The 11,518-nt window shown below is 44.1% G+C and overlaps 1 protein-coding gene across 2 annotated transcripts; it reads right to left on the bottom strand.

The window, feature by feature from the left end:
* Positions 1-207: 207 nt before the first annotated feature.
* On the bottom strand, positions 208-2,749 carry cryaa (crystallin, alpha A). 2 transcript variants are annotated; one of them, XM_085447338.1, is made up of 4 exons: positions 2,177-2,749; positions 1,816-2,043; positions 1,475-1,597; positions 208-883 (listed from the first exon to the last, which is right to left on the bottom strand). In XM_085447338.1, exons 2-4 carry the CDS (start codon positions 2,011-2,013, stop codon positions 674-676), a joined length of 531 nt encoding a protein of 176 aa, XP_085303464.1. In that variant the 5' UTR covers positions 2,014-2,043; positions 2,177-2,749; the 3' UTR covers positions 208-673. The 2 variants fall into 2 exon arrangements, with proteins under 2 accessions (XP_085303464.1, XP_085303463.1); XM_085447337.1 differs by having other exon boundaries at positions 1,816-2,749.
* Between the last annotated feature and the right edge of the window lie 8,769 nt (positions 2,750-11,518).

Here is an 11,518-nt window from a genome sequence, read left to right as displayed (position 1 = left end):
ACGCTGCACACACTGAGCTGTATCCATGGACTAAAGGCACGAGCAGACGTCACTCACCCTCTGTATACTCTGCTAAAATCGCTTCACTGAAATCATTGTTATCTTATAGAAACTCTCTCTGTTCTTCCTGATTCATCAAAACAAAGTCTGAGCTGATAAGAAGAAGGGCAAAAGGAGTAAGACCACACAGGGGTTGCATTTTGTTAATTGTACAGCTTTATTGCTTCTTTAGTATGGACTTGAATAGTGAGCAGATATCCACTGAACAAAGCTTAGACTTCAGTACAGGATATATGTGAGACAAAGGCTTCAGAGGAAGAACATGAATGGGAGAAACCAGGGCTGGTACAGAACATGTTTGTTTCAAGCTCAAAGCCTGTCAGAGGACTGCTCTGAAACATGCTGGGCCATGTGAGTGTCTCCAGATGACTTCTCTCTTTAAAAACTCCAGCGCCTCTTACTCGACTGCCTTGGCGGGCCGATTTTTGTTATACTTTAAACAGTGATACTAATGAGTTAAGAAGTAACTATAGAAAGAGAAGCAGGGAAGACACAGATATCCTCTAAGGAAAGGGGGAAAGAAGAATTCTGGAGTCGTCCATCCCAGTTGATGCTGGTTATTCACGGGGCTGAGCTCCTTCAGTGCCCCGGGTCACCCACCAGCACTTGGCCTCTAGGAGGAGGCGGCAGCGTTGGGCTTATCGTCACGAGTCACGGGGATGCTGCGCTCGCTGCGGCCAGACTCGCTCCCCCCGCTGACCTTTGGTCCGGTCAGAGTCAGCAGACCGTCAGCTGACAAGGTGCAGTTGATGGATGATTGGTCAACGCTAGAGGGGAGGCGGTAACGGCGATGAAACTCACGGGAGATGTAACCGTGGTCGTCCTGAAAAACAGCAGTATTGATGCCATGAAGCCGTTGTCAGTCCAGGGAAAGCTTCACTCAGCTCACTCTCACGAGAGAGCGAGCACACACTGCTTCCTGCTAACTGCTGAGGGTTTCAGCCTTCAAAGTAAGAGACCAACCCAGGTCTATTAAGACGGGTGACAAACTGAGTGGAGTTGTTGTGAGCCAGGATAAGTTAGTATTGTGTGTTAAATGTCTATTTAGTCTTTTCAGTCCAACATGACTTGTTTTTCCTCTTTTCATTTCCACTAATAACACAAAATAAAATGATAATGTCCAGGCTAGAGGACACCTAGCTACACACCTATTACACCCCATAACAACACAGAAGGCATCTTCATGTGATCAAATACATCCTTTTACCTTTCCTACATATTACAGGGAACTTTCTCACAGTCTAACATAAACAGGTTTGTATGTCTAAGCACCGTGGTTACGTACGTACGTGTGGTTTGTTGCTACATCTCTGATCAGTGATCTGACTCGTGTTGGAAAATCCCTCAGGAAGCCTTTACGTCCTATGAGTCTAACTCACTCACTCGTGGTGTGTGCATCTGAGAGGAGGACTACCTGTCTTTCTCCATGCTTGCCCTGGATCTCCACATAGTCGTCAGCGACCTTCACACTGAGCTCATCGGGAGAGAAGTGCTTGACGTCCAAGTAGACTGTGAACTTATCCCTGTCAGATCTCACCTGAGGGAGACAGACACAGAGAACATCTCTTGACCTTAACTTCTGAAACTTTAGGTCAACAACTTCATTTCTTGACTCTACGTTGTATGGAGCACAGTAGATGTTAGCTTTCAGTCTAACTAAACCCCATACAAAATACAAGTATGTATTAAACAAAAGATGTACGCCGTCTATCCTCTAATAACCACAGAATATGAGACTAAATCCATATTTTTTACCTCTGAGATCCCAGAGTTGGAAAAATCCAAAACGTTGCGGAAGAGTGACTGTCTGTAATAGGGGCTGATGGTGGAGGCGGCGTAAGGGAAGAGGTCGTAATCAAACATGCCCTCTCCAAAAAACTGGTCAAAGAGTCTGGCAGGGTAGACAGAGCCCAGGGCACGTCTGAACCAGGGGTGCTGGATGGCAATATCCATGGCAACTGAAGACAGTCTGGTCTACTTTGGCTTGGTGGGGAATCCAGCAGAGGAAAAATGGAGATGAGGTAAGAATGGGAGAACGGTGGCAGTAAAGCAGTGGCTGAAGAAGGCTTTCAGAGTGCTTTGCTCCCCTCTCTACAGCTGCCTCCTCTTTATATACCTGAGAGCCAGAAAGAGAGGCTTTAGCCACGATCCCTCTGGAATGGCATTATCTCAGCATGGTGGGTTGGGCCCTGTCAGCAGAATCAGGGTTGAGGATGGGGGGGCACCACTAGGTCCAGTCCCTGCTGGGACGCAGCGGTAGTCACATCAGACACCCGGGGCTGCCAAAACAAACTGTGCTAGACGGAGAGGAGGAGGGGAGAGACAATGAGCTCAGGAAGCCAACTAAAGACACACAGGGATTTCACCTGTGTGACAAAGCATCACACACATACACGTAGATCTGTTCTGTCAGTCGGTCGGTGACATAATGCTGTGGTATTGTTCTGCCTGTGTGTTTGGATGACGGGCAGATTTAGTAACAATGCAGTCCAGAGTCAATGGAACAACAGCTGACAGAGAAATGTGAGAAAGGAAGTGTGCCCTTCAATTCCAGCATTTTACAATGAGGGGGAAATAAAACCGGTCTGGACCTCAGCAGGCCTCGCAAATTCTTCCCAAGGTCGGACCATCAGTACTGAGAGAAGCTGCATGTCATACTCTACAGTCCTCAATTAGCAGGTTAAAGTTCACAAGAGTAGGACTGAACAAGTATGGCTTGAAGGGCTTCTAGGAGAAAGCCTCTTCTTTCTATAAAGAGCATGGCAGCACAGCAAAATCCTGAGGAACAATCAATCCATTTATTGATAAGCACATTTAAAAACAACAGGTTGACCAAAGTGCTGTAGATAGTAAAAAAGTAGCTCGAACACGCACAAAGAACAAAACAAAACTCAGTCACGATCAAAAGCTAGAGAGTAAAAATGTGTTTTCAAACGGGTTTTAAAAAGTGTTGGAGAGAAGTTTGGGTGCAGCAGAGGCCCGATCTGTGTTTCCTGTTTCCTGTCAGCTGGCCTGAGAGTTCTCTTTGGAGTATTATTAGTTATCAGATCAGAGAGGTATGATGGCGCTAATCCAGTTAGAGATTTAAAAACAAGCTTAAAAATCAATTCAACAACGTACTGGAAGCCAGTTTAAATGAGCCAAGACTGGGGAAATATGGTGTGTTTGGTCTGTGCAAGTGTAGATGTTTGGCTGCGATGCACCAACACAAGCACCTGTCAGCGTGGTGAATGTTTGCAGCCACACAACCTGTCCAACAACTAAAGCGTGGACAGCAATGACCAAAGGACAGCGGGTCTGTCTGATGTCTCAGTGTTGGTGTTGAAGACGGAGAAACTGTTTAAATTATGCAGTAGAACAACTATATGACCAAGTTCGGTTTTTTGTCAGCCATATTTGGGTTACTCATGTTGATTAGCATTAGCCGACTTCTTGGCTAATGCTAACTGAATGACCAGACCAGGGATTGGTCAGTCCTAGACCAACGTCATTATGATGCAGCACCATGAGTGATGGTTAACTTTCAAAGGGCTGGTCAGTAAGTTTTCTTTTTTGCTATTTGATTTAATTTCTTTCTGTTTTGTACGGCGCATAACTCGGAGCCCCTCTGATGACATGGTCCCAAAAATCAAAACATTGTGCCCACAAAATACTACTTCGTGGGCATGAAATATGTATAACGTGCGCACAAAATGCTTATCTGTGGGCACGAAGCAGTATTTTGTGGGCACGATTTATTGATTTTTTGGACCATGTCTCCGTACATAACAAATAAAGTAGTTTCATACAAATAAACCATTTGTGGTGTTGTTGCGATGTTGCAGAGCCTTATATATAAATGGCAGATGAAGTTCCTCATACTGGGTCTATTCTGCACGAGGTGATATTCAAGGATCAAGCACAGCGCTCATAAACAAGAGGCCTGGTCTTGTGCAGCATAAGATCAGTTTTGGCAGAGCGACGGTGAAAGAAAGTGAGACTCACACAAACAGAGACACAAATGACTTAAAAACATAAAGGGGTCTGGTCCCAATGTCCTCACACACTTTCAGTTGTTCTACTGGAATAGATAAAGTTGTGATGTGACAGAAGCCTTTACACAGAAATATACATTTTATCACAGTAAGGCATAGCTTCAGAATTCTAATTTATAGCTTCCCATGTCTGTTGTTTCTCCACCAGTGGCTTCCCGCTGCCTGAATGGGTCTAATCCCACAGGGCTTTGGCCAGCGAACACGGGGGCTTAGCCGCTCCATGCACCCACAGGCCAAGAGCAACTGGGCTGGGTAGCTGGGTTGGGATGTTTTGGGGGCAGTTTAGGCAGCTTGTTAGGGTTCAGGGTTGCTACCGGATGCAGATGTACTTGCACTGGCTGCATTTCAGCAAAGTCAGCATTCTGAGGGTTTTTTCAATGGTTCAGATAATGCCCGTGTTCTCCATGTTTTCACAGCTCTGAAAAGCTGTTTTGGTCCACAAACTGGCGACTCATGCCCATATTCAAGAGTTTTTCATAAGAAAATAAAGTAGGTTGATCAGGGCAAACACTAATGGTAACATAAATGTTTACATTTAGTTAAAAGCATCCCAAAGTCAACCTGCCATATACACTACAATATATACTGGTCAAGAGTTTCAGAATGCCCCAATCTTTCCAGCTCTTCAAGTCATTCAAGTCCAATGAACAGTTTAAGGTACAAAGGTAAGTGCTGAACTGCCAAAGGTTATGAAAGGTAAGGTTGGCCAAAACTGAAGAATAATGTGCATTTCAGAATTATACAAAAAGGCCTTTTTCAGGGACAACATGGTTAACAGTTTAAATCTGTTCTGCAGCAATGGAGGTTGATCAAGCCTTGAAAGCTGCTGCTACTAATTCCTACAGCTGTTCCAACCTTTCTGGATTACTTCCCCCTCTGTCTGCATAAAAGCAGTGCTGGGACACACTGATGTACCCTCGTGAGCATCAGCTGAACACTATTGTCCTGCAGAAAGTAATGTGTTGCTACAAACATGGTGAGAAAGAGGCAATTAACAGTGGAAGAGACACAGACCATCATAACACTTATAAATGTCGGTCTGTCCTACAGAGAGACTGCAAGTCAAGGTGTCAGTGAGTCCAGTTTCCTTCAGCATCAAAGGCTCAGAAACTGTGACAGCAGGAGGTCTGCAGACCCAAAGACACGACTGACTCAGAGGACGAGTTTCTGAGAGTTAACAGCTGTGTGATCAGCAGCTCACAGGACAACAGCTTCAAGCAGCTTCATACTGGTCGTAGTGAGAAAGTCTCAGTTTCAGCTGTGAAGAGAAAACTTCAAGCTGCAGGTTTGACAGGACGAGTTGCAGCAAGAAAGCCCGAATAAGACAAAGAGGCTCGTCTGGGCCATGAAACACCGACACTGGACTACTGAAGACTGCAAGAAGGTTTTATGGACTGATGGATCAAAATCTGAAACCTTCGGTTCATCACGCAGGATCTTTGTACGCCGTCGAGTGGGTGAAAGGATTATTAGAAATATTAAAAATTAGATTAATAGATATTTAAGTTACATACTCTCTTCCCAGACATAAAAACATTTACAGCAAATAAAATGATTTGATGACAGGTCTTTAAAAACGAAATTAAACCTTTAAACACACACAGTGCACATTAACTTCTTGTCTTTAACATTTTCCATGTTTCAACCTGAGAACATTTTTTCTCACTCTCACTGTGTCAGAAGTATTTCATCTAATCTGTATAGTAAGTACCACATTACAACAGTTATATTGTAAGGGTAAGGTTCTTCAACAACACCGTGTGCTCTGCTGCCCCCTACTGGACTTTCAGAATATTTTCTTACTTATATACTGTCAGAAAGTATTACTTTAATATACGAATAGGTATCTATTATTATTATTATTATTATTATTATTATTATTATTATTATTATTATTATTATTATTATTATTATTATCTACACATTTTAATACTTTTTTTCCCTTTCACAGAATTTTCCTGTTATTTAAATAGATATCAACACAATTACCAAAGCAGAATTAACACGTCTAACATAAAATGACAAGAAACACCAATAACTGTGAATGAGGATTTTTTTGGACGAAAACTGTTTAGTTTCTGGTTTGTTTGTTTGTTTGTTTTTCAAATTAAAGACTAAAAAATATTGTTGCAAACCATTTCCTGGTGACTGCCATCATCCTCCAACAGCCACTCACTATTAGTCAGGGAATACTGGTTCGTTCCTTGTGTTAGGAGCCTTTTTAGGCTTGAATCAGAATAATTTGTTGTTCCCAGAGGAAATTATGTGGTCACAGTTGCTCCTAAACAGTAAGTCATGGTCAAATTTATTTATATAGCACTTTTCAAACAGCCGAGGCTGCACAAAGTGCTTAACAATATGAAAGTGGCATTAAAAAGCAACAATGTAAAACAATAATAACAATAAAAACAATAATAGGACAATAAAAGAATTAAAACAATAACTAAAACTAATTCAAATAAGACCAGAATGCCTGGGTCATAGTGTGTTAAAAGCCAGGGCATAGAAATGTGTCTTTAGTAATGATTTAAATTGCTCAAGTGTTTGTGCAGATCTAATATTTAAGGGGAGACTATTCCAAAGTCTGGGACCTGCCACAGAGAAGGATCTATCACCACGGGATTTGAGGTTAGTTCGTGGGATGGACAGCATTAGTTTTGAGCTGGACCTCGTGGTTTTTCCTGGAGCATAGGCAGAGAGGAGCTCAGACAGGTAAGGAGGAGCTCAGGCATTAAGTGACTTAAAAACAAAAAGTAAAAGTTAAAATTGGATCCTGTAGGAGACAGGAAGCCAGTGTAAAGAAGCTAAAACTGGGGTTATATGCTCTCTCCGTTTGGTACCAGTTAGCAGGCGAGCAGCTGCATTTTGAACCAGCTGAAGACGATGGATGGTGGCCTGATCTAGACCATAATACAATGAATTGCAGTAGTCCAACCTGCAAGTAAGGAAAAGGTGAATAACACGCTCAAAGATGTTAGCCGGGAGGGATGGCTTTACCTTGGCTAGCTGCGTTAACTGAAAGAAGCAGGACTGAACTACTGCACTCACCTGCTTATTCAATTTAAAAGAACCATCAATGTAGACACCGAGGTTTTTTTTACATGTGTTTACAATACGAGGAAAAGGCGCCCAGAGTGCTGTCGATATGATTAACGTTGTCAAAAATGACAACCTCAGTTTTATTTTCATTTAGCTTTAAAAAATTAAATGACCACCACTGTTTGACATCATCAAGGCAGCGTAATAAGAGCTGCGGATGGTCTGACCCTGCTTTTAAAGGTAGATAAATCTGCAAATCATCAGCAAAACAGTGAAATGAAATGCTGCACCGCGAGAAGATGGAGCCCAATGGCAACAAATAGAGTGCGAACAGGGCAGGACCCAAAATAGAGCCTTGAGGTACACCGTATTTAAGAGGGGCTATTTTGGAGTTGTGGGGGCCCATATTGACAAAAAAACCTTTCTGACAAATAGGACCAAAACCACTGTAGGGCAGATCCTTTTAGGCCAGCATGAAATTCTAGCCGTGATAACAGGATGTCACGGTCGACCGTGTCAAAAGCTGCTGACAAGTCCAACAATAAAAGGGCAGCAGGGCTGCCAGAGTTAAAAGAACATCGTTAAAAACCCTTAAAAGTGCCGTCTCAGTGCTATGTAGTGATTTAAAACCAGATTGAAGTTTTTCAGAGATCATATTAAAATCAAGGTGGGCCTGCAACTGTAGGTAGACCACTTTCTCCAAGACTTCAGATAGAAAAGGAAGCTTTGAGATAGGCCTGTAGTTGGACAGAACAGTTGGGTCCAGGTTTTGTTTTTTTAAGAAGAGGCTGAACTACAGCTTGTTTAAAGCATGATGGGACGCAGCCTGTAGCAAGGGACATATTAATTAATCTCAGGATAAAAGGCCCAACAGTATTAAAAGTGCTTTTAAGCAAGCTCGGGGGGAGACAGTCAGAGGGGCAGTGTGATGATCTTGGGTTACTAAGTTTCTCTTCTTAACGGTATAAATGAAGGGTGCTGGATTTGCGCCCTGGGACGTACGGCTTATCTACCGAGCAGCATTAGAGTGAACAACACAGGAAGATGATCGGAGATGCGCAACTCTGATATTTCCGTGATGCACACATCCAGCCCGTGGGAGAGCACCAAGTCCAGTGTGTGACCCTTTTCATGCGTGGGACCAGTAACCCACTGGGTCAAGTTAAAAGAGTCAACAATATTTAAAAAGTCCTTGACCAGAAGTTTAGAGTCACAGCAGAGATGGATGTTAAAATCAGTTTTTCTCAAATGCTAAAACACATTTCACAAACATGTTCCCCAGTGTCTAAACACAACCACACCGTCCCACTGCTAAAATCAAACTTTCACACCAAAAGAGCAGCTTTCAAAAATGTGAACACATCATTACACACTACAGCAAAACAACTGAAAACACAATGCTCAGTTTGTGAGACGGTTCTTTGTTTCATAACTGCCAGTGCATATTTTAGAAACCACACAGTAACGGCTCGTCGTAGATCTCTGCAGAGGCGTTTAGATTTGTGAGTTTCATATGAAGAGTATAAATCTATAGAAAATCCTGCATGTACGTACACTGCTGTAACACAACTCAATGCAAAAAAGGAATCTATTGCACACAGCAGTACTCCTGAAAACATGGTCAGGGTGTGAAGTTTTTTTATTTACGTCATTCACACCACTGTGCGGCATCATGTCGCTGAGCTGCATCGGGCCACATCACCTCATCCACATCGCAGGATATATTGTCTCTTGCCAGGCACCGCGGGAAAACGCCCTGGAATGGCGAATCCATCCTTGGAAGGCCTCCGCTGGGATGTCAGCACAGGCCAGCTCCATTGCCCTGAGGAGGTTCTCTCTTGTGTCTGTCATAAACCTTCCATCTCCACGATGAGAAGAACTCCTCTATAGGGTTCAGGAAAGGGGAGTAGGGTGTCAGACAGACGTTTAAAAAGTCGTCACCGTTGGCGGTGAACCGCTCTCTGATTTGGTTTGTTCTGTGGAAGCGGACATTGTCCCAGATGATCACATAAATGTGATGTGCGGGCCCAGGATGGTGTTGTTGGCGGTCCAGGAGGATGTCTTAGCTCCTCTAGGAAGGTGAGGAGACGTTGGGTGTTGTAAGACCCAAGGACAGCATGCCGGTGGACAAGCCCCTCTGAACCCATGGCCACACAAAGGGTAATATTACCCCCTCCCCTTTGGCCAGGGACCTCAGTGATGGCTCTTTGGCCAATGACGTTACGGCCTCTTTGCCTTAGTTTCTGCAGGTTGAAGCCAGCCTCATCCAGGAAGAGGTACTCATGAGGTCTGGCCATCGCGTCCAACTGTAATATCCTCTGTGACAATGTGAAAGTGCACAGGTGTTCAGAAGAACAGTCAATCAGGTAGCGCAGGATTGTCCAGAAGTAATGTAGGCCACTGAGCAACACAGTATGTCCACTGACTGTACTGTGGACATGTATACTTACTTGTAACGCAGGTCTTTGTGTCGCGCAGAGTGGCGCTCAAAGGGAACCCTATAGACCTGTTTCATCCGCGTCTTTTGGCGCCGGAGAACTCGGTCTATTGTGGCCAAGCTGACATCGTCAGTGTTCTCAAAGTTGACATTATCAGCAATGACTTTGTCTCTGATCTGCTGGAGTCTGATGAGGTTGTTCCCACGAACCATACCCACAATGAGGGTTTCTTGTGCCGCTGTGAATATGGCAACCCTCCCACCTCTGTGTGGCTTTCTTTCAACTCTAAAGAAAGAAACATGTGTTGTCACATGTGTTACAATACAGTCTGATTTGAAACCAATAGCCTACTTTCACAGGTTTGTAAAACTGTATTGTGACAAAGAAAGCGATCGAGTACCTGTTGTGTTGTCTGAATGCTCTGATAGTGGCCACGGTGACCCTACTCAGGTTTGGACGGACTCAGTCCTGCTTCAGCCTTTGTCATGACACGGTCAATGACTGCTGCTCGCATCTCGTCCGTAATGATGGTGCGAGGTTGTCTTGCTCTCCCTCCTGGACCTTCTCCTCTCCCATGTTGGCCTCCTCCTCTTCCTCCTCCTCATCGGTCTGCTCCTCTTCCTCGTTGGCCTGCTCCTCTTCTTCCAGGGCCAGCTCTTCTCCCTCCTCTGCATCGACTTCCTCCTCCCCTGACTCTGCCTTCATCCATGGTGTTCAGGCATCTTCAGCATACTGTGCACTCTGAACTTGCTTTTATACATGTGGTCACAGCATTAGCAACAGGTGTCTTCAATTTTGAGTCGTTGTGTGTAATGAATGACGCCAGGTGTGTTCATTGTGTTCAAATCTTGCTGACTGTGGCAAGCATGTTACATCACATGAGCTTTCATTTGAGAATATGAGCAGAGTTCTTTTGCAACTTGTGTTTTAGGAAAGATGTGTTTAGATTTATGACAATGGAGGATTGTGTTCTGTGACTCGTGTCTTCATGTGACATGTGTTTATGATATTGGTAAATGATGGCTAGATTTAGATGTGTTTAGACAACTGGTCATTTGGTTTAGAGGATTGTCTTTTGTGTTTTAGCATTTGAGAAAAACTGTAAGAACAATTCCAGCCATAAAACCGGAACACTCTTTGATAAAATCCTTATTAAACTCTGGAGGACGGTATATGAGGACACACAGCAAAGGCACAGCAGAGTTCAGGTGTAACTCAAACAGCTGGAGTTCAAAACTAGAAAATGAGTCGTGCTGTAATGTTTGATGGCAATGAAATCGAGCGTTGAACGCGGTGGCTAAGCCTCCCCCCCGCCAGAGGACCGAGGGAGGCTGAAGAACCAGTTCAGACTCACCAGGTTGAAGCCATGTTTCTGTCAGAAACAGAAAGTCCAGCTGTTGTGACTTTAGGAAGTCGTTTAATACAAACGTCTTGTTTGCTAATGATCTTACATTTAGCAGAGCCATTTGGAGTGTGTAGATCCTAACATCAGATGGTCCAGCTCGGTTAAGTGTGTGAAGATTTCCGTGGTCCACGCCGCATCCACGGGTCCGAGGCCGCTTAGGGAAATAGAATGCTGAGAGCGCGGATCAAGTGTCGTGGGAGCTCCAGGGACAACAGGCAGGATCCATCTAAAGATGCACTCTGCTGGTCCAGTAGCTCCACGAGAAGCACGGAGAAGAGCTCGGACTTTGATGAGTGTACCAGCCCGCTTTCCTCGGCGCTTCTTCCAGGAAGTGGTGTAGGAGTGTTGGCACAGATAAATCTGAATACAGGGTTATACATAAAAAAGTGGTGGAGGAGGCCCATAATCATCTCCTGTCTCTGTTTGTTTAAGAGCCAGGTCATACGATGCTTTGATTTCTAAGAGTAACTGGTGATTGTACACTCGCAGAGCGAGGGCATTTTGGGATAAAATAGAAAAGGATAAGACCAGCCAAGCCAAAG

Source organism: Copadichromis virginalis, linkage group LG23 (genome assembly GCF_057382275.1).
Source record: "Copadichromis virginalis isolate Kocher_CV1m ecotype Utaka linkage group LG23, C_Virginalis_male_GT1.1, whole genome shotgun sequence".
In the NCBI taxonomy this organism is placed as follows: Eukaryota; Metazoa; Chordata; class Actinopteri; order Cichliformes; family Cichlidae; genus Copadichromis; species Copadichromis virginalis.
The sequence above is the reverse complement of the archived record's forward strand: the minus strand, read 5'-3'. Positions and strand labels throughout refer to the sequence as shown.

Excerpts from the sequence above, each read along its gene's own strand:
- cryaa (XM_085447337.1), bottom strand. The coding sequence starts at position 2,013 with ATGGATATTGCCATCCAGCACCCCTGGTTCAGACGTGCCCTGGGCTCT. Across the intron at positions 1,598-1,815 it reads CCAACTCTGGGATCTCAGAG|GTGAGATCTGACAGGGATAA; the intron begins GTAAAAAATATG and ends TGTCTCCCTCAG. Across the intron at positions 884-1,474 it reads GCAAGCATGGAGAAAGACAG|GACGACCACGGTTACATCTC; the intron begins GTAGTCCTCCTC and ends GCTGTTTTTCAG.